Below are 22,032 nucleotides of genomic sequence, written 5' to 3'. Positions count from 1 at the left end.
TTCTTGACCTCAAACAGCATGTTTGAAGTTAATTATGTTCAATTCTAGCATAAAACAAACCATCATTTTCTGAATGGGGACAGGTGGTGGAAGACTTAAAAATGACAAGCATTTCTCCCTCGGGCAGCGCTTGTTGAAAATCTCTACCCTGCTAATATTCGTGGATGAAAATGCTGTCTGTGTGCTAACATGTAAGGGAATGGATACTTTATAAAGCAAGGCCATGAAGAAACTGTTTTCTTTTCTCAAGGGAGCCATGGAAGGCTCTCAGAGACCCAGCCATTAAGCCTGAGGCCAAAGACTCTATCTACCCACTGAGGAAACTGACTGTGCCACTGAAAAAGATCGTTTTTTTTTTAGGTTTGACCAGGCAAATCTTAACAAAGACAAAATGATGATTTGATGAACCTGCTGTGAAAGTAGGATCATAACACTATTTTAAAAATCACATCGCAGCGGGGCTACAAGGATGTGAGAACTGGTGTTGTCCTTCCATTGTCTTCATGGTTTTATGTAGATTCTGAGCCCTAGGAAACTGGGGTCAAATTTTGCTCACCTTCCTCACCCCGGGGGAAGAGCACATTGCTGGTAGTGCCAGGTCTTAATCCCATGCCACCAGCCTGAGAGCTCTGTTACACTTCTAAAATCCGAGGAGAAACATGAGAAGTGCTGAGGCTGTCTAATCCCCTGGCCTTACCTAACAGACAGTCAAGAGCCAAAAATACTTTTCCAGATGAAATGCTAGTTATTTTTCCACATGATCTCAACATACCCAACATAGACAGCAATATTCAAGAAGGAGAGATTGGTATATTTGCCTTTTAGTGATGAATTTGTGGGGAGAGATTATTTTTTTTATATACACAAGTTTTACTTAAGCCCCATTTGCAAGGCAGTGTCCAAATAACTTGATTTGGTACTTTATTGGTGTTAATTTTGTATAGGAAGATGATAAATTTTGACCTTCAAATGGCTATAAATTCAGGTATTTAAGAAGGACTTTATTTGTAGCAACATTATCAAAACATTATATTTTGAGCTCATAAAAAGAAAATCCAGGTACATAACATGTTCAAAATCTAAAGTGGCCACAAGACCATAATTGAGGAAAGAAAAAAATAAAATGAGGGTACAAGGGTTGTGCTCTTAAGACATTTTGAAAACTCATACAGTGAAAATCTAGTCTCCTCTGGTGCTGTCTTAATTCTGATGTCCAGTGGCAGAGGAATGGGTGTGGTCAGCTGGAGCATGCAGAACTTACACGGAAGGGGGGGGGGCAAAGGCAATGCTCTCCCTTATATTTGGTAACTGACAATTGTACATGTTCTTTGCTCCTGAGGAAAGCAAACAGATTTTTATCTATGGGGAACCCCTATTTTTGTCACAACCATATCTGGGCTCCCCAACATTCTAAGGGTGTTCTATGACATCCAAGAGTGTAGTCTAGCCTTGTGGGTCCTCTGTGCTTCATCCTCTCAGTGCGAAGATCAACTGATCTCTGTTGGATGTGAAGAAGCTTCAGGAGAAGTGTGGCTGATATTTCGGGTCCAGTCAGGGAGTCTTTTATTTCAAGTAACTTCTACAGAAAATTAACCAACTGGCTAAAGTCAGAGGAAATCAATTGTCTTGTTTTATAAGGAGTGTAGTAAGTCACAGACAAATTGTGCCCGTTTCTGTGTTCATGCTTTCTGAAAAGAAGTCTGCCTTTTCTGTCAGATGTGACAGGACAGGGCATAACTTGGGCATCCATTCTTTCTGTGTATGAGTGAACCTGCAGCTCACCTTGATATCCCGAGATCAAGACCCTTTGTCTTGATTCTTCCCAGGGCAGTGTTCGTGTCTGATGGACAAATGTCACATTCTAGTGTTTGATATGCCTCCTTGTCATCATCAATAACCAATTAGCATTCTAGCATAAGTCCTTGCTCCTCTGTGTGGTCACAGTATTGCCAAGAGTAAAGAGGGGGGTAGTACTGTTTCCTCCACCAGCTTCACTTTGCTAGAGAATGATGCTTCTCCCACCAGCTTCAATGAGTGATGATCTCTATTAGGATTAAGGGCAGTGAAGTGAAAACTTCCCATTTGAGGCCTACAGGGAGCATCTCCAGAAAGCTATTGGGCATTGGTTAGAAGTAAGCAAGCGAGAACTCGTTTAAATACTGGATACTTCAAATTCAACTTCTATAGAGCTATTTCCTGTGGCTGTCGACTTACTGACTCCCAACAACGTAATAAATGTGTCCAAGGAGGGCTTCCCCGTATATGTTTTTACTGCGTCCCATGTTTATTCATTTCCCTTTATAGATATTAGAAATAGTCAAAGATGTGTTTCTTTGTTCTCATCTAAGCCCACAATAAGAAGTGCTGGATTTATAATTTCTTTAAAACATGAGACAATTGAGTACAGTACTTGGATTGATTTCTTTTTAAAGCATAATTTGGGAGGAATTTAAATTGAAGTGATTTTCTCCTTTTTATTGCTATTTATAAAGTCTACTTTATATTTATTTATCTCCTATTTATAAAGTCTACTCAATACTGAGAACTTTTGGTTTATATTGTGTATATTAAGGAATTCGTCAGAACAAATCATGCTGTTTCTAGTCATTTCTAGTCTAGGATTTTACTCAGCTGCGTAGAACTTAGCAGGGCATCCAAAGCAGATCTGTCAGCAGCTACCGGACTCTCAGAGAGTTGTGGAAGACTCTTCTTTGGAAGTTTCTTCTTCGGTGTCAACTGTGTTCAGCCTTGCAGCCAGGGCAGGGCTTGCCTTTGAGATGCCTCTGTAAAAGGAATTTGACTTTTGCTTAAGTCCTCGGAGAATTGATGTGTTTGCTTACTGGCTTTTAAAACTTTGGGGCCCCCAACTTTTTTCCTTCTCTGTATTTGGAGGGGGGGGTGGGAATTCAAAGGGCCGGCGGTTCTTTGTTCTCCTCCAAGCCCACAATTAGCTGCTGTTTCTGCTGTGTAGCCGGAGGGGCAGGGAGAGGGGGCGACAGCGGTCATTTACTGCCTGCGAGAAAGTGTTCGGCTAGCTTCTCTTTCCTTCTGGTCAGGGACCACTGCCTCCCTAATTGTCCTGCTATAGGGAAGCACGCGTCCTTGCCAGCATTATCTGATCCCTACAGGCCTTTCTAGAGTGCTTTGTATACTGACCCTTAACTAAACACAAATAAGATTTCTTCAATTCCCTTCCCAAACCGTGGCCTCCGGCCTGGTACCTAAAAGCTTTAGTTCAGCAAGGCATAGACACCTTTGTACCTCTTTGGGTCTTATTTATTTATTTTTCTCCCCTAGGTGTCTACCTGTAGCTTAGCCACAGCACACCTGTCTGGAAGGGAGGTCGAGGAAGGGAGGGGTAGGAGCTGCCCAAGTCAGAGGGAGAGAAGAGGAGACAGCAGCTGCTCTTGTCAGCGTGGGGCTAAGTGTAAATAGATTAATGGTTCTTTACAGAGCGAAAGGGAGGCGGCATTCAGTAGTGGAATGTGAGCCCATGAATGTAATCGCTTGGGTGTGCGGCTGGGCCTTGAGGCAGATGCTCTTTGGACTGAATGGAATGACGGAGCCCATTTAGTGCCTCCTGGGACAGAATTAAGTTGGATAAAATCACGTTATCATGTTATTAAAGTTTGAAATGGAAAACAAAATTCAAGTCCTCGTTTCTTCTTTCTTCCTTCTTTTTTTCTTTTTTAATATTTTAAAATATTTTTTAGTTCTTCCTCATATTCCATAGCCTGGGTCTCTTGAGATTATATTCCTATTGAAATACTAACCTCCTTGTTTTTTTTTTAAGAATATGCACCAGTGGACTGGGAGGGGGTTCTCTTCCTTTTCATTAGTTCTCCCCCAAGAGATACTGTGCCACAAGCCCCACAAGCCAGTGACCCCGCAGGAGACAGGCTGAGTATAACTCTGGTTAAGGGAAGCTGTCACTGCCAGCTGACTTAAGGCTGCTACAGAACTTCTACTCGGTCTGGTGGGCAGTGCTTGGGTAAATCACTTCCCCTCTCTGGTAATGAGAAAGTTGTTTTGCAGGTAAATAAGAAGATTTTGGCAAATTCCATAAACATCTCACTGAGAACTGACGTGGTTGTCAAATAAATTTAGATTTAATGCAAATAAATTTAGATTTAATGCTAAAAAGAAAATTTGCCCTATATTTACAATAATTTGATGCTCAACTCCTAAAATCTATCAGTTGGTCGCTTTTCCTTGTGAATATTGTATGTGGCTTTTTTTAAGAAAGCAATAAATGCAGACAGCATTTATTTCAAATAATGTTTAAACAGTACTGTGCCCTGGGCGCTTTGTACCTGTTTTGGATAAGCATAAATTCCATCTTCCAACACTAACCCAGCTGTATTGGATATTTCCTTCTACCAGGGATGGCTGGCTTTACTTGTTATGAAGTGTTTGGGATCTTATATCCACTTTTTCACAAAGTACACCAAATGATGCTTTTTGTTTATTTATTTTATTATTCTATTGAGCAATGAGCTGTGGCTTACACGACTAACATCGGGGTGTGTGGGTGTCCTTGCAGCCACAGTACACGAACCTGGGGCTCCTGAACAGCATGGACCAGCAGATTCAGAATGGCTCGTCATCTACCAGCCCCTACAACACAGACCATGCACAAAACAGCGTGACGGCACCCTCGCCCTACGCACAGCCCAGCTCCACCTTTGATGCCCTCTCTCCATCCCCTGCCATCCCTTCCAACACAGACTATCCAGGCCCACACAGCTTCGATGTGTCCTTCCAGCAGTCAAGCACCGCCAAGTCGGCCACCTGGACGGTAAGCGCACCTCACCTCCACACCCAGATCGGTCTTCATCAGATCCCAGGAGTTTTTTCTCTCTTCCAAGTTTATATATTACTCATCTAATGAGGGAAAAATTGTCTTTGCTTAGTTAACACTTATGGAGCGTGTGGGTGATAGTCAATGCAAAAACCTGGCCTAGCCTGGCAACCAAATGTTCTAGTTGTAACCAGTACTTCTCCTGAGGGGTACTCTGTATGCAGTTTCAGGACAATGGAAAGTGTTGCGACAAGAAATAGCATAGTCCTAGAATATGGACAGCTTCCAGAGTGTGCCGTGTGTCCACCAATCTCCTCTCTGCAAAAGATGGAGATGTGTAAGAAGTGATTAGTAGGCAAATGGATGGATCTAGAAAACATCATTTTGAGTGAGGTAACCCAGACGCAAAAAGACAAATGTCATATGTACTCAGTCATAAGTGGCTTTTAGACATAAAGCAAAGAAAGCCAGCCTACAGCTCACAGTCCCAGAGAACCTAAACAACAATGAGGATCTTAAGAGAGAAATGCATGGGTCTTATCTACAAGGGAAGCAGAAAAAGACCAGATCTCCTGAGTAAATTAGGAGCATGGGACCATTGAAGAGGGTTGAAGGGGAGGGGAGAGGAAGGCAGGGAAGCATAGAAATGTATAGCTCAATAAAATCAGTTTAAAAACAACCTTAAAAAGGAAGTGATTAACAAAAACAATGCAACCATTTAAAGCAATAAACATCATTTCCTATGACCAATGTGCTTGTTCATGTAGACTCTATATCAAGGGTCATAATTTGTTGGTATGTATATACTTACTTAGTTTACAATGTCTATTCCCCCATCAAAAACCACTATTTAGGGCCCTGAGTCAGTGTAAAGGAATCCTGATTTCAAATGTTGAAGAACCTAGCTTCCCATATGTTGTGAATACAAGTTTTCTAATGGTTGGCCTTCCATACATGTCCCCAAATCAAGGAATAAAAAGACCTAGGGATGGTGATGCAGGCCTGTAGTTGCAACTGCTCATGAAGCTCAAGCAGGAGACTTGCAGTTCGGCTCCTTTCCTGGGCTACGCAGAGAGTATGAGGCCAGGCTGAGCAGCTTCATGAGACCCAGTCTAAAGGAAGTAGATAACAGAGAGTATAGCCCATTGCTAAAAGACTGGGCCTGTATGTGAGGCCCTAGGGGGAGAAGTAGAAGAATGTTTATCCCACTTTTCAGTTTTATCTTGTACTACAGGCTAACATTAATAATGGCTTTAGTACATAAAGGAAGACTCCTACAGAACTGGTTTGAACTAGTTTAACCAAAGGATGCCAACCATAGAGGTGTGCAGATTTATCAAACAATTTACTATTTATGAGAATCTTCTAAAAAATGATTATTCTACTGAAAAGCATTTTTAGAGCTTGGCCACTTCTTTGCCACTCTATGAAGCCCAACTCTCTAGAAAGTACTGCTACCTTTATCCTATAGATGGTACCCAGTTGACTGCCTGCCTTCACCCAGGTGAGTGGAGTTCAAGGATTGTCTACAGTCATCACACTACTTCCTGGCATCATCTTGCATCTGGTCCTTGCCTTTTCCCTCTCATTTGTGTAGCCAATAGCATGGATTTATTACATCATCCTGCTGGGTGGAAACGTGGAGAATATGCAGATTAAGTGAAGTGATATTGTTTAAGTTTGTTTAAGTTTAATCTGGGCTGCTTCTAAGATCTGCCTCCTTCTGTGGAGTATAGGTTGACTTTTTGTGGCTTCTCAAGTGGGAAGTCCCTAAATTGTCTACAAATTCATCTTACTTCAGTGCTCTCCTTTCATGGTCTGAGAAGCGATTCTGTGATGGCTCATATTTCAACCATGGATGTAAGAGCCAGATTAACACGTGATCTTCCCTGCGTGTCTTGCTTGTCAGTTGTGTCACAGTTCTTTATCTCGTTTTATTTACAAACCTGGAGTGGCCTTCAGAATGCACTGGAATTTCCCAGTGATGGTCTGCTATCCTCCAGGACAGTGACCTTTTTACAAAGACATGTGAACATAGAGTGGGACGTGGAAGACGGTATTCGCGAGCCTCAGAAGCAACCATTACTTGACTGGTTACTAAGTCCTGGGTCTGCTTTTTGAGGGCATAAAGGGCATGTTGCGACCACCAAATGACTATCGCTTCCCTTCTCAAGTTCTGGAAGCAATGCTTGGGGCAGATGCTTTAAACCAGCCTGCCTCCATTCTCCCTCTGCCCAACACTCCTTTCTCAATAAGCTCAAGACCCACTTGGACGTTCAACACAAACCCTAGCCACCCACTATCAAGGACCTTCCCTCAAAGAAACAAATCATCTCACAAAAAGCATTGGAGTTCCCCTGCTTAAAGCATAGATTCAGAAAACATAGATTTGGAAATACACACTGATAAAATATCCTTGCTATGATAGCAGTATCAGAAACCCATACAGGAAAAATATATAAGCACTTAGGTTTTAGAGATCTGGGTGAGAGCTAGAAAGCTTGGGTGGCAGTGTGGCCTTAGCCAAATCACTTCAGCCATCTGGAGTTTCATAATGCTTTGGTGAGGACAAAGATGGTGACAGTGCTGTCAGAGATGAGGTGACAGTACTAATAATCAGAACAGAAAGCTTTAGAGATGACTAGGTTCTCAGCATGTCCACTGTCTGCCATGCAGAAGCGGAACTTGCCAGACAGTTTGACATCTCTTGAATGACTCTGTTTAGTTGTCAATGCTCTCTATAGAATAACAGTCCCACTAGTGTATTGCACACACTAACTATAGTTTTATTATATTTAATTTTTCACTCTCAAGCAGACTTATTTCAAAGTCACAGGCATCTCTTCAAAACTCTAGGTCACTGGAGTCCTTGTCGGGTACCTGAGGTAACCATCTATAAGGACAACATTTCTTAGTTAGTGATATCCACGCTTTGTATATAGCAGCATCTAATTATTGGGCCAAGTTACATATTCTTTTTTTTTTTAAAGATATATTTATTTATTATGTATACAACTTTCTGCCTCCATGTATACCCAAATGCCAGAGGAGGGCGCCAGATCTCATTACAGATGGTTTGGAGCCACCATGTGGTTGCTGGGAATTGAACTCAGGACCTCTGGAAGAGCAGACGGCACTCTTAACCACTGAGCCATCTCTCCAGCCCCAAGTTACATATTCTTGTATCATGCACAGGCTTTGCATCATAAAGAAGAATTACTGACTTTTATTTTATGTTCATTCATGTTCTGCCTGCATGGATGTCTGTGAGGATATTGGAACCCCTGGAACTGGAATTACAGTTTTTGCACTGCCATGTGGGTGCTGGGTATTGAACCCAGGTCCTCTGGACAAGAAGTCAGGGCTCTTAACTGCTGAGTCATCTCTCCAGCCCCGAAGAAGAGTTACATAAGTATTTGTCTTATTTTTGCCCCATGACTAAGTCTTTTACCCCCAATTTTAAAATGGGAATCCTCAATAAAGAAATCACAAGATGAATCCTGTCGCATGGCCCTCCCTCCAGATAGTATCCTTCCTATGCTATCCAGACTGCCACTTTCTCCAACTGACAGGAGCAGGCCTGTGTCCTGTAGAGCTGGCTGATGCCCCTGTGTCCTGTAGTGCTGTCCTTTAGTACCCTGATGATCAGCTAGCAGAGAGTATTTTGGACTGTGTTACAGAACACTTACACCCTAGGCACCTATGCATTTCAAGCAATTTATTCTATATAAGATGCTAGGATCTCCCACAAACCCAAGCAGAAGAAGCAGGTGTCATTAGTGGAGACCACACTTTCAGTCCTTCCAGTGACTCTTTAATAAGATGTTTCCCTGAGCATCTGCATTGTATCAACTCGTCATGTTGTTCTTCCTCCAAAGTCTTCTGGGTTTTGTCTCAGAAACACTCCCAGCCTCTAACTAAGATGCTCAGAGCATGGGAACAGGCACCTTCACTACTTCTGCTTTAAATAGCTGGAGGGGCTATTGTTCTAGTTTTGGAAGAATATATATTATACATGGTATGCTGAATATACTCTATATAGTATATATGTATAATTTCTCCCAAGGAAATTAAGTGTGATAATAGGTTCCTCTGCTCTATTTTGCATACACATATACACCTGTCAACTACAAGTTTGAGGTTTTGTTTCAGACTTTCTTATCTCCACAATTAAATTGAGCCCTGTTAGAGAGGCCTGTTACTTAATAATGCGTGAATGGCCCAGCGTTTGATCTGAGACTCATCAGCCACAGGGTATAAGAAACAATGGTACTTAGAAGATGTCAAGAAACGCAAGCACAGATTTCATCTCTGCAACCCACTGGTAGCGTGTGGACTTACCCTCAGACTCACCCTCTCTGAGACTTACTTTCTTTGCTCACATGCATGGGTATCAAGACTTGGTTGTAAAGAGTACAAGATGAGTAAATGTACCTAATAGTGCTCGGTTAGTCATAGGCACACATGTGTTCATCAAGTCTAATTTGGCTGGGTTTGAATTTGTAAGTTGAATTTGAGTCTTTTTGTATTGCAAGTTTATTGCAGTTTTGCTGAGGGTGAAGTTACATAACGGATAATAATTTAAAAAAATAAGAAGAGAGTCTCCATTATTTTTTTGATGATTTGTAGATATTAGCATGCATGTTTCAGCCCCAAAGGACTATAGACTTATCCACTATCCAAGTACACGGCAGAGGACACACCATGGAAACAGGCTTTTCTGAACGCCGACAGCTATTGGCTATCTTGCTTCTTCAGCTTGCCAGGCTGAAACAGTCTCGCCTTGCCAGCACAGGCGTGGGCCCTTTCTACTTACAAAACTTTGTGATTTAACACACTTATTTATTACCTTTAATTTTATTTTATATGTTGGGATGTTGTTTTTCTTCTCTGTACGGTCAGGGAAGCAGTGCATGCTACTTATTGAAGACATTGCTGTTGACTTCTCTTCAGACGTGTGGCTCTCACTGAAACACTGCACAGCAGGGCACTAGCTCAGTAAAGCGAGGCATAGGTGCACATCAGAATGCTAGATGGCGGCCATATACTAGTGGTACAGAGAAGAAAGCATCCCATGAACGCTGACAATGAGCGGAAGGAAGCCTGCCTCTGCAGGCAGAGGGTTTTCTTTCTCCTGACTGCAGCAGTGAGGTTGCCATCCACAGACTGACCCAAGCTGCCTCTGATGACTGACCTCAGTCACACCGCTTTACAGCTGTCATATTATTTATTTAATTAGCAGCCTACAACAGAGCAGATAGTTCTCTGTGTGTATTCTCAGGTTAGTTTATTCTCTAATTTTTTGTTTGTTTGTTTTTCTTAACTATTTTCCAACTGAGGTGAGGAATGATATTGTTCTGGGGAGGAGAATCACTTGGGTTTTTGTGTCCTTCTTTCATTATAGATTTGCAAGACTTACTAGGTAGAAACCCTAATCTAGACAAAGGACAATGTGGGACACACGGTAGGTCCTTAGTAAATTTAAGGACACCTTGTTTGTGGTTAGTGTTGAGCCAGATCCCAGTCCTGAGCCTTACCGTGAGCCACCCATGGATGTGGCCCTGTGGTTTGTGGACAGCATTCTTCCCTTGCTCTTCCTAATCATACTGGGTTCCAGTTATGTCCAGAGCTTTGAAGAATCTGCCTAGAGCCAGTGGGGAGATTAGGGAGGCTGGAGTTTGAAAAGGGAACAGCGAGTTCCCTGGAGAGTTCCATTGATCCTAGCTATTGAGCCTCAGTCTCAGTGGGAGCCAGGCAGGCTGTGATGCGTGCCTGTGGCCCACTCCCTGTCATCAGGTTACCTGTAATGTAAGACTTTCAAAAAAAGGCAGCCAGCTCTGCAGAAATCAAATGCAAGCCGGCCTGTTGCATGGCCCTCTGGAATGCAGACTCTGTGGCTAGCCCATCAAAGCACATGATAAACTTCTCCATGTGGTCTGTGATTTGCAGAAATATTTCTGGACTGGAGCGTCACCTCAGTAATGGAGTACAGGGTTGGCACTCACAAGGTTCTGGGTTCGATTCCTAGCACGCTCTCTCTTTGTCTCTGTCTCCCTCTCCCTCTCTCTCTCTCTAGTTCTGTCTCTTTAACACTCTGTCTATCTGTTGGCTTCTGTTTCTCTCTTTGTCACTCTTTCTCTCGCTCCCCCACCTCCACACACCAATTCACTCCAACCCTCAAAGTTTAAGCCTTAATTCAGCCTTAGCATAGTCTCACAGTTAAGTGACAGTTAGGTTTTATTGCTGAAACAAGAAAGAAATTGGTAGCCCATAACAAGGTTATTTTTAGTTCTTGGCAAAGCTGTTCTATAAATTGTCCGTGATAAAGATGTAAGCACATCTTTCTGTACATCGAGCACACTAATGAGTTATTGATTTACTGTAGATGTAATAAGGACCATTGATGCAAAAAAAATATTTTTTAATTATCACTTTTACTACTACAAACAAGAATACCCAACACTTCCCTTGTTTTTTTCTTTCCCTCTTATTCTTTCTTTTCCTTTTGTTCCTTTCACCCTCCCTTTTTCCCCACCTTCTCTCTGCCTCATCCTCCTGACTTTCTTCTCCTTCATTAGTCGTCCCTGACAGTGGCCAACTGAGTTCAATAGGGATCCCTAACCACTTTGGGTGCCGTTTCCCTGCCTTCCTGGACTTCTGGGCTAGAATGGAGACAATCTTGATGATGCCATCACGATAAATGATATGAATGATGCATTTTCAAGATCAAGAGTCAGACACCTGAAGCTTGACATTCAGTGGAGTGCTTGACTAACAGTGGACTACCCCAGAGGAGAGAGCTTTGAGATGTTGGTGCCAGGAAGACTAGTGCAAAGAGTGCACGGAAATGGGTTGACACACCATGCCTGCGGGGTCCTCTGTTTTTTAGTCCAAGCTGGCAGTCTTAGGAGAAGTGAGGCCTATCATTAAACAATTAAAGAGAAACTAGAGACTCTGATTTGCATGTAACACCTCCAGATCTTTAACTGACAGTAATATCTTCCCATAAAATACTATAAGCCAAACAAAACTAGTAGCCAGGCTAACTTTCCATCCTGTGCAATGTGTTGACAAAGACAAGAGAAGGTTATTTGAATTCTGAATAAAATGGCTGCAAGCCTCTAAGGTAGAAGCTATCAGTTACTATCAGCCTTATTTCATTAAGTGTCCCTCTTAAGGGACATAGAGATTGAAATCTTATTCCATGTAACAAGGCAATACCTTTGCAGTGTTTATTTTTTTCTTATAGAATCTATCCTTCCCACTTTCTCATGTCTATAAAATTTTATCTTATAAAAACCCTGGTCGTATGCTCTGGACTTGCATGAAGTATTTTATTTGTTTTTGCTCTTATCATTAGAGAATTTATGGAATTCTGTCCCTTAACTCTAAAATTAGCCAAAGCTATAATCAAAAGAGGGCAGTGAGGTTTAACGGGCTTCAAATCAATTTTCTCAGCTTACTAACTGATAGTTTATTTTTAATTGGCACATACAGCATGTTCTGGAATAAAGATCACCTGAAAATTGATGCATAAACAGAGAATAATACCAGAAGAATTTTTTAATGACTCAAGAAAAACATACTATATCATTAAGGTCACTAGAAATCCCTTAAAATGAATGTGTATTCAGAATCAGCCCTGAAGGATGTGCCCTTTACTGTGGGATGTTTGCTGTTGGTACTTTCCCATATATGAGCTCTGCACACTCTCGATTCTGTCACTTCCTGGTGAACCATTTCCACCATGAGCACGGTCTGTCCCCTAGTTCCTATCCGTCTCATGAAGGGCACATGTGAGTTTCCCCTGAAAGGTGTTCATCCATCATCTGTCACTGGGCGCATTAAAGCAACTGTATTCGAATAAAGCCTCTTGAATGGACGTCAAGAACAATCAATATACTACTTAGATTGCTTCCGAGTTTTTCATCCCTTCTTTGGTCTCTACGTTTTTCCTCCATGGAATGGTATTATGAGAAGTGGCCAGCTGAGTTTTGTAAATGTTGCCAGGCACCCAGCACCCTGCTTTTCTGCTCTCCTGGAGTGGTGGATACATGACAACTTTAAATAATGTCAATTATCTGCCCGGTACCTTCTATTCTTTCTATACTACAGGGCAAACTTCTGTAGAATGGGATGGTAACTCTTAGATTCTTTTAGCCTTGTGATGGGTCCTAGACATGAAATGGTTTTAGACCATGGGGTCCTATAATTAGGAAGAGGAACACCCAAAGAGAAGGATTTTTGTCGGTGTCCTTCCCGTGGTTTTTTAAATAATATTCTTAACCCTATCATCAAACTGAAACTCAAAATAAAATTTAAAGTAGTCAGAGAACCTATACTTATTTTTTTTTTGGAAGACCAAGCCGCAGCATTTATTTATTTCACATGTATAGGTGTGTGGACAGGTATGACAGGTGGGCCTGTAGAGGTCAGGAGCCAACTCACGCTTGTTGGTTCTCCCCTTTACCATAGGGCTCGGGGACTGAACTCAGGTCTTCAGGGTCGGTGACAAGCACCTTTACCTGCTGAGCCATCTTGCAGGTCTACCTACATTTAATTTACTGTGTGATGAATTAAGAAGGGATTCTTCCTTTACAAGCAGAGTGAGCCATCTCGTTTAGTTTGAATTTATATGAAAGGTTCATATGAGCAAGCATAACATTTGCCATTTCATTCTACCTGGAGGAACTGAGTTTCCATCTGTTTTCTGTGGAGTTAATGCTGAAGTTTCAAGTTCCCGAGTCAAACAGGATCCTTTGGTATGTTCTAAAGTTTAGGGGATTGTTGTTGTTGTTGTTGTTGTTGTTATTGGGCCTTTTTATGTTCTTAGGAAAATTTTAATCAATACCATGAGGAGAGTATTTTAGAAGATTCTCTGCATTCTTCTTTGAATAGACTCCAAGATGTAGCAAATAACAACTGAAGGCTCTCATTTGATTTGTGACATCATCTGACAGGGTTTTGAAACAAGGAGAACATGGCGCTCAGAAGGCCACTGTGGGGGGACTAATAAGCAAGAGGAACTGGGGCAGGTGGTTTTGTCTCTGCCCATCTGTTAAATGGGTATTATAATATTTCCTTGGCAAGATGGCTTTGAGGTATAATTAAAGTTTATGAAGTGCTTTGGGAGCCTGGGAGATTCTATTTTCAAAACACAGCATGTTATTACCTCATCCTTGAATTTTGTTGCTTCCATTTACCTTCTTGGGCTACAACATTCCCTTGTTGACAATTCAGCCTCTTCTCTGAGGTTTTCCGGCTCAATGACAAAGACATGAAATGGCACACGCTACATGTTTAAGTCATTGGGTATCAATATTAAATGAAAAATAGATACTTTTTAAAAGGAGGGGTTGTTTTTTATTTTATATGTTTCGGTGCTTTGTCTACACACATGCCTGGTGCCTGCAGAGACCCGAAGAGGTGCTGGTTCCTCTGGAATGAAGGATACTGAAGTTGAAAACTACCATGTGGGTGCTGGGAATTGAAACTGGATCCTCTGGAAGAGTTGCCAGTGTTCTTAACCAGTGAGCCATCTCTCCTGCTCCTGTATATACTATTTTATAGTTTAAGATAGTTTCTTCTTAGAACACATTTAACTAAATCCAGCTCTGAGGAACAGTAGGATGAACTTATGGTGATTACCCTTTGATAACTTGAGATACAAATATATCTTGTATCTATGATTCCCCTTCTTGTACTTTTCCTTATATCTGGTTTATTAATTTGGGACTTTTATATTTGTGAATATAAAGCCCTGAATGATGTGAATTGCCTCTACTCTGTTTTCATACTTTGTATTCTTGAGAAAAATTCATACTAAACAGTGTCATAAGTTAGTTTTACATTTTTTTTTTTGTTTTTTTAAAACAATGTAAGCCAAGGTCAATGACAAGGGGCTTTGATCCTACTTCATGTTCTGGCTTGGTGGGAGCCTAGCCAGTTTGGACGTTCACCTTCCTAGACATGGACGGAGGGGGGAGGACCTTGGACTTTCCACAGGGCAGGGAACCATGACTGCTCTTTGGATAGGAGAGGGAGGGTGAGAGGAGTGGGGGGAGGGGGAGGGAAATGGGAGGCTGGGAGGAGGCGGAAACTTTTTTTTCTTATTCTCAATAAAAAAAAAAAAAAGAAGAAAAAAAAAAACAAGGTTTCTCTGTAGCTTTGGAGCCTGCCCTGGAACTAGTTCTTGGAGACCAGGCTAGCCCCGAACTCACAGAGATCTGCCTGTCTCTGCCTCCTGAGTGCTGGGATTAAAGGCATGCGCCACCACCGCCTGGTTTACATTTCTGATCAAGTAATCTCCATCAAATAAATCATACATGTGATTAACCATATACCATAAAATCAAAGTAATTACTGCTATAAACATCTATAGTTGTACAAAATGTCAAAAACATTCTTACAGTCCTATAGTTTACTTAACTGTCTTATATGCCTTGACATTAAGTTTTACTTGTAAAATATTAGAAGTTACTTCTATGAATTTGACTTTCCTAAAGCTAGCTATATCATAACAAATATTTTAATCAATATTTTGATGTCCTAGAATTTTAAAACATTCAGTTACAGTAACTTAAAACACCAATTTTCTCAAAATTGTCTTCAACAAGTTTAGATTTTTATCTAGTGTATAGAGCGAGTTTGTTTCTCATCATATTATTAAGGGTTTTACAGGTAAGAAAACCCCTTGTTTCTTATTGAATTTGAAAATATATTAGTATATACCCTTACTAACCTTGTCTGATGCTCTATACCCAAAAGTAGAGTGGTCTAAGAGGACATTAGTAGATATGAGAAAGGCTTGGAATACCAAACAGGGAGACTTCTAGTCCTTTGCCTTGGTGACCAGGGATGAAGTTAAAGGCTAGAAATACATTTCTAGAAATCAAGATTTACCTTTACACAGTAGTTTTGTAGCCTATACTAATGCTTTCTACCTTTTTATAAAAACAAAACAAACAAAACTGTGGAACTAGCAGTTGTTGCCTCTGAGAAATGTTGGGACAGTTTATAACTAGATAAAACAGATTAGCCAACAGAATAGATGAAATTTCAATAACAGGAATTTGAAAGAACTATTTCTGTACTTTCACAGCTGAGATGCATCCTTAGAAAATCTACCCATGGTGTACTGATTAATGATCTCCTTCAAGCCACTCCTCATCAGCAAGGAGGCTCTCCCTCTATTTCTTATTCTCATATGTCTTCAAGGTAGATGCTATACAAGTATTCATAAACACAGGCTGTGTTGAAGTGCTTTAGTATATCTGCATTCCCTCTGTATGTAGGAAGATAGCTGATAACTGTTTTTCCTATTGTCCAAAACATGCAAAATAGGACTGCCAGCTTCTAAGAGTTATCACAAGATAACTTTGGCCAGTCTTAATCTCCTATTCCTCTACCTCTTTCATGTAGCATATTTAACTTTCAGCAATCTTCAAAGCCTAACGTCTACACATTCATACGTAGATTCAACAGAAGCACATTTCAGGGGTGTTTCTAGTCTGCCTGAGAACCATCCTATAACTTCAGAAATGTGCACCCATCACTTTCTTGTTAAAGCTCTATGAGCAATGATATAGTTAGGTAGCTCAGGGTCTGGATACCGTGAATCAACTCACTCAGCACCACATTCAGAGGAATTACAGGCTTCTTGTGTAATTCCTACTCAAGAAGCAAATGGGTAGTCATTAGTGTATGCATTCAAAATGTACTGATAATCCAGAATGGGTATCCTATCTAACAACTGGCATTTTAAGCTATGATGCTTTTTTTTTCCTACAAAAGTATGGGAAATATAGATATTCATCTTTAACATAGGAATACTGGAGCAGCAATACATGTGAGACCCTATACTTCCTTACTAGACACGATTCACTGTGACTATCCTTTGTTAGATGGCAGAAAGGAGGTGGTACCTGCTGGACAGCACAGGCTGTAACAAATGCATCGATATGTGTAAGTAGGACTGGGTCTGTGAAGATCGCCATTGCCTGTGATGGCGAGTATCACATAAAACAAAACACACAAAAAAACCTGGTAACACTTTGAAGGCCTCAGAGTTGTGACCTAGAAGAAGCAACTATAGACGTTAGCATAAAAAAAATAAAACTGTCTAAAAAACGCAGAGGGGTCAGTGTTCAACAGTGAGAATGGGAGAGAGCAAGAAAGCATAGAAATATGAAAACTGAAATATGTGAGTCTTCAGTGGACACCATTTGAGACATTCTCCAGACACACAGGCCTGTGGGAAAAAGAGAATGAAATTCTATCGTCCATTTTGGACAGAAGTTAGCTGTGAGAATCAACACGCTTAGTTCATTGAACAAATCTTGATTGTGTCTTGATTTCATTACTGTGTTCAATGATCCTTATCAAAGAAACATTTGATATTCAACTATTCCAAAGCATTGGTTTAACTGGTATCATTGCACTGGGTAGTCAATAAACACGGGGTTGCTAACACAAACAAGTTTTACTAGCCATCGTCTTGCAGGTTTTAATATTCCTCTCTTCCCCCAACACCCACCCAAGAGTAGCTATTATCTTAGGCACCCTGGGATTAGCACTCTGGCTGTGACAGGGGAAGTGGAATGTCTCACTGGAAACTCAGAAGTCTGAAAACCACACATTGTGTTTGTTAGCCGATGTTTTCTAAGACACAGTACTAGCTCTAATGGTGTATGTTTATGATACGGACTTCTATTTTGGGGAAGAGACCCAGATGAATTCAAACGGAATGTGCAAAATCAACCCAATTGCTTTCCATCTTTAATTACTGCATTTCATAGTCTATTATGTGTTTTTGCATTTAGATATGAGGACATGCTTCTTGTTTCTTTCACTTTTCCTCCTGGGAGACTTGATTGAGTTATTTTGGGAACTAAAAGACAGGGAATAGAGAGGGGGCACGTCCTATTTTTTTTTCCCTCTTGCAAGTCTGTTTCCTATGGAGCACTAAATTTCTTTTCTGATATATTTCAGGTGGGGTTAACGAAGAACTATGTAATTCTATACACTTTGCTAATTTATATACTTTCCTAATTTGCCTTTAAACTGCCAGGCAGCTTTCAGTCAATATCTGCTTGAATTTAGTGAAGACAGAGAAGCAATCAAACTTTTAAGACTCTTTGCCCATGAGTAATCACAGGGTTTAATTTTGGTCCTTCGTTCAATGGTCCAACCCACTGTGATGAGTTGTGATGGGACAACGTTTCAGTGTGTGACGTGGCTGGCCACACACTCCTGGGCTTAAGTTTTCCTCTCCTCCTGCTTCAGCTGCTCGCTTATCTGAATTTATAGGTGGGCAATGTTTCAAGCAGAAAGTCTCTTACTATGACATCAGGATATTTTTTCCACTAATTTCGAGCATAGCCTGATTTGATGGGATTTTGATTTGATGTTAGCATTCATAGTGCTAGTCTTTGAGTGCCCAGGGACTACAGAGGTCTGTCTCTTCTGGAGGAAATGAGCATACACGTAAAGAAGAGATGCCAGAGTAGCATTGTTATCTGTTTGTCACTGCTATTGGATGGACGAGGCATACTCATCATTCTAAAGAAGCTTTGGAACAAAGTAAACTAGGAAAAGGGGAAATAGAATAAGTATATTTTTCCTAGGTACTGCCCACAGTGTAATATGAGCAGACAGAGGGTTTATATCCTGCTAAAGCTTGCTTAGAAGCATTCCCAAGCTAACAGATTTTCTTTCTTTCTTAAAAAAAATGGCTTAAGAATTTGTTTTGAAGTTGTCAGTTGAGCATATGGCTGTAGGGCATGGATTCAGTCCTAATTTGTTGCTTTCATAATGTGTTTGACATTGGAATTTAGACTTCAGAAACAGAAGACGGAATGCTTTGAATGAAGTGCATTTTATAAACTCTTGATTTAGAATGAAAACGCTCCCTGGTAAATTGAAGTGAGACATAAAGCAAGCAAAACACTGCCTGAAACAAGGAGAGGTTCTTTCTTACAGTGTATCTGTGTCTTGCAGGCTACGAATTTAGTAAAATGCCAAAATTCTTGCTTTCAAAAAGAGGAAAAGGTATAGAAGATACAATATTTAAAATTGGCAGTCTCACAAGACACGGAGAGGCCAAATAGACAAAGGTAAGCTTCAGTCCTGACCTCAGCTAACCAACAAACTGAAATCGGTTCCTCGGAAGACAAAGAAGTAAAGGGACAGAATTCGGTTTGTTGGTTAGGTGAAGCCAAGTTGAATTCCACCTTTGTCAATTTGGCCTCAGCAGAACCCTGTCCCTCTACTGGCTTCATCTTCCCCAATACGAAGATGATATTATTAGTAGATGTTAATAGAGTGAGTCTAAATTCCAGGCTGCAGCTTCTAGTGAGTGCTGGCTTTTATTGAAAGGATTATAGGTTTAGGGTTAGAATTTAGGTTAGACTTGCCCAGCTGTAGCTATTGTTGGGATCTGTGTTAAGGAGTTGACTCCATGGGATAGTTCTTGTTTCTGTCATGGAGCTTTCCGCTAGGCAGTGGTGGAAAGGCTGAATAAGCAATTGGGTTATTCTATAAATGGAGTGCTGACCTTCCAGTAGCCTAAGTAAAGCCCATGGAAGCCTTCATGCTTGCCCCCGCACACTGCCATTCCAACGGAAGCTAAGCTCGAGTACAGAAAACTGAATAAGTGAAGCTAAGACGCTGCCCACCTATGTAGGTCAAAGCCCACGACACACATCTCTAGGCAAGGTGCTGAAAATCACAGGTGGAATATTCCTTTGAAGCCCAGGCATAATTATGCTCAGATCATACAGGAGGCAGATGAATTCAGTCCTGTGTGGATGCTGCTGGAAGGGACAGACTATCAAAGGGAACCGTTGTGCAAACACAGAGTGGTGGCCACAGTGCTCACTTGTGACCTAACTCACTATGTAAGGTCGGGAGAGGTGAGAGAAGGCAGGAGGAAGATGACAAAATCAGTATGTCTAGGGCTAGGCAGACAGGGAGGGAAGAATAGGAAAGAACCAGAGAAGGTTCCAGTGTGATCGCTTACCCCCAGGGAATAGCTGATAGCAACAGTGGGCTGCTGTGCTCCAGCTGGGATCTAGGCAAATGGCTGGGCCCTGCTGGTGCCTCAGTTTCCCCATCTTTAAAATGAGGATAATGATAATTACCCCCAGGGCTTTCATGAGGGCCACATGAGATAATGAGGTATAAGTGGTTTATAAACGAGGAAGTTGGTATCCATGGGAACTGTTGCCTCTGCCTTGAGAGAGGCTGTTTCCCAACTTGGGAACTGAACCTCACACGTCTAAGCTTGAGGTTCTGGTTGAGTGAAGTGATTCTTATCCAACTTAGTTTAAAACTTCCTAATGTATATCCTTCCACTCTTGCTTTTAGGTAAAAGACAATCCTTCTGAGTACCCCACAGCTGATCCCCTCTGCCCTTTAGTTCTTTCTAGGGAAAACCCAGGGAGTCTAGAGGGTAGAGGGTTTTTTTCTTCTCTCCTGGAATCATTGGAATGGCTAATTATGGGAGATAAGAGCCTTCCTGTAGGACTCGCCTAACTGGGATATCCTGTGGATATCCTCAGTCTGTAGGATTCTCCCCGTTGAAAGTTGTCCTCATTGTCAATTTGCTCGTAGCATTTGATTGGGAGCAGCATTAACCTTCAGTGATCACTAACAACAGTGCCTAGGTCACAAGCCATCTCTGCTAGGGACCAGCTACCCTCGAAGACACTACAGAGGGGAGGGGCGCAGCAGAATTCTCACGACTGATTCATGGCCATGAGCTAATGTCTCTGGTTTTGTGAGTCAGTGCTGGGCCAGGCTTTGGTTTTGTGGATTATTATTTTTTTTTAAAGAAATGCACAAAGGACATTGGTTAGACTGCTCCATTGTCATTTGCTTGTGAAGGGCTAAAGGAAATCTCCCTGTCACCAGAAAGTGACATTCTAAAGATTAGATGTTCAGTTCCTGTTCCCTGTTGAAATATATATATACACATAATAAAGCAGAGTTTCTTTAGGAGCCGATAATAGTAGTAATAATAAACCCTGCGATTTGGAGTATGTGTGTGTGTGTGTTTTGTGTGTGTGTGTGTGTGTGTGTGTGTGTGTGTGTGTGTGTGTGTGTGTTTGGCTCCAGGCAAAGGAGGTGAAATGATGTGTTTGGGAGATGAATGTTCTTGTACTAGGCAAGACATAGCTTGCAGGAGAACATCTGTAGCCGACCCATTCTGCATGGGATGGGGCCAAGACGTGTTTATGCCTTAGTGCCTGTTTGAACAGGCCTAATCTTAAAATGATTTATAAGCTTTTAGAAGATTCCCCTTCACATATTATTTCCTTATATAACCAGCATATGTACTGGAAGCTTCGTTTTAAAAATGGCAACAGTGATCTTCCATATGAAATAGAATTAAAGTGTTTAGAGTCAAACTGACTATTAAATATTAGGGAGGCATTCTACTGAACTGATAGTATCAGTATGAGATTACAAATTATAAATGTAAAATGAATGCCCAGTTCATGACTATATTAATCATCAGGATACAAATATATCTCACATACATATTTTTAAGTCAACATTTTCTAGTTTTAAAATATTCATGAGAGTTATTCTATAGAAAGAAAAAAAAACCTACCTAGATCTTTGATCATAAATACACTGAAGTTTTGCTGAAACTTGATTTAAAAACTACTTATCAGGATGAGAGGCAAAAATCAGTGTGAGTGGATCTGCTTAAGCGATGAACAAATCATATAAGTAGAGGGAAATTTAATTGTTTCTACCCCTAGTAGCTTTCTTTGTTTCCTTCAGAAAAGGAAATATCTTGTGGGAATATACTGGGGAGTCCTCTTATCTTTTTATATAGACGTTTCATGTATCTCTTTAAGTGTGTGGCTGCTCTGATTTCTCAACATGACCTAGAGGGAAGTCGGTGGTGTGTTCTATAGCAGATACCCAGAGCGCCTGAGAAAGCGAGCCTTTCCCTGTGGCTTCTGCTGCCCTTTTGCTGTTTCTCCCAGTCAGCTCCAGCTTGCTTCTCGCTCCTTCCTGTCAAGATGGAAATAGGTTGACAAGAGAGAGATGGAAGATGGGGAGGGTTTAAAAAGGAAGAGCAAAGAAAATACTGAGGAAATTTAAAAGTCAGTAGTTCTGAAATGACTCATTCAAACATCCTCTCGGCAAGCTAGCATCTTTGCCCTTTCCTAGCTGGTAAATCCCAGTCTTTCCACACTGTCTGAGTCAACTGTAGA

The 22,032-nt window shown here is 41.2% G+C and overlaps 1 protein-coding gene across 5 annotated transcripts in view; it reads left to right on the top strand.

The window, feature by feature from the left end:
- Positions 1 to 22,032, top strand: part of Tp63 (tumor protein p63) — a 200,967-nt gene that overhangs the window by 125,691 nt on the left and 53,244 nt on the right. For all 5 annotated transcript variants that reach the window (XM_050160016.1, XM_050160015.1, XM_050160017.1 and 2 more), the window contains exon 4: positions 4,544 to 4,798. In XM_050160016.1, the coding sequence (XP_050015973.1) occupies positions 4,544 to 4,798 (255 nt within the window). The remainder of the gene's footprint in view (positions 1 to 4,543; positions 4,799 to 22,032) is intronic.

Source organism: Alexandromys fortis, unplaced genomic scaffold (assembly GCF_014885135.2).
Source record: "Alexandromys fortis isolate MF-2015 unplaced genomic scaffold, M_Fortis_MF-2015_v1.1 scaffold_100_3062768_6864082, whole genome shotgun sequence".
In the NCBI taxonomy this organism is placed as follows: Eukaryota; Metazoa; Chordata; class Mammalia; order Rodentia; family Cricetidae; genus Alexandromys; species Alexandromys fortis.
The sequence above is the reverse complement of the archived record's forward strand: the minus strand, read 5'-3'. Positions and strand labels throughout refer to the sequence as shown.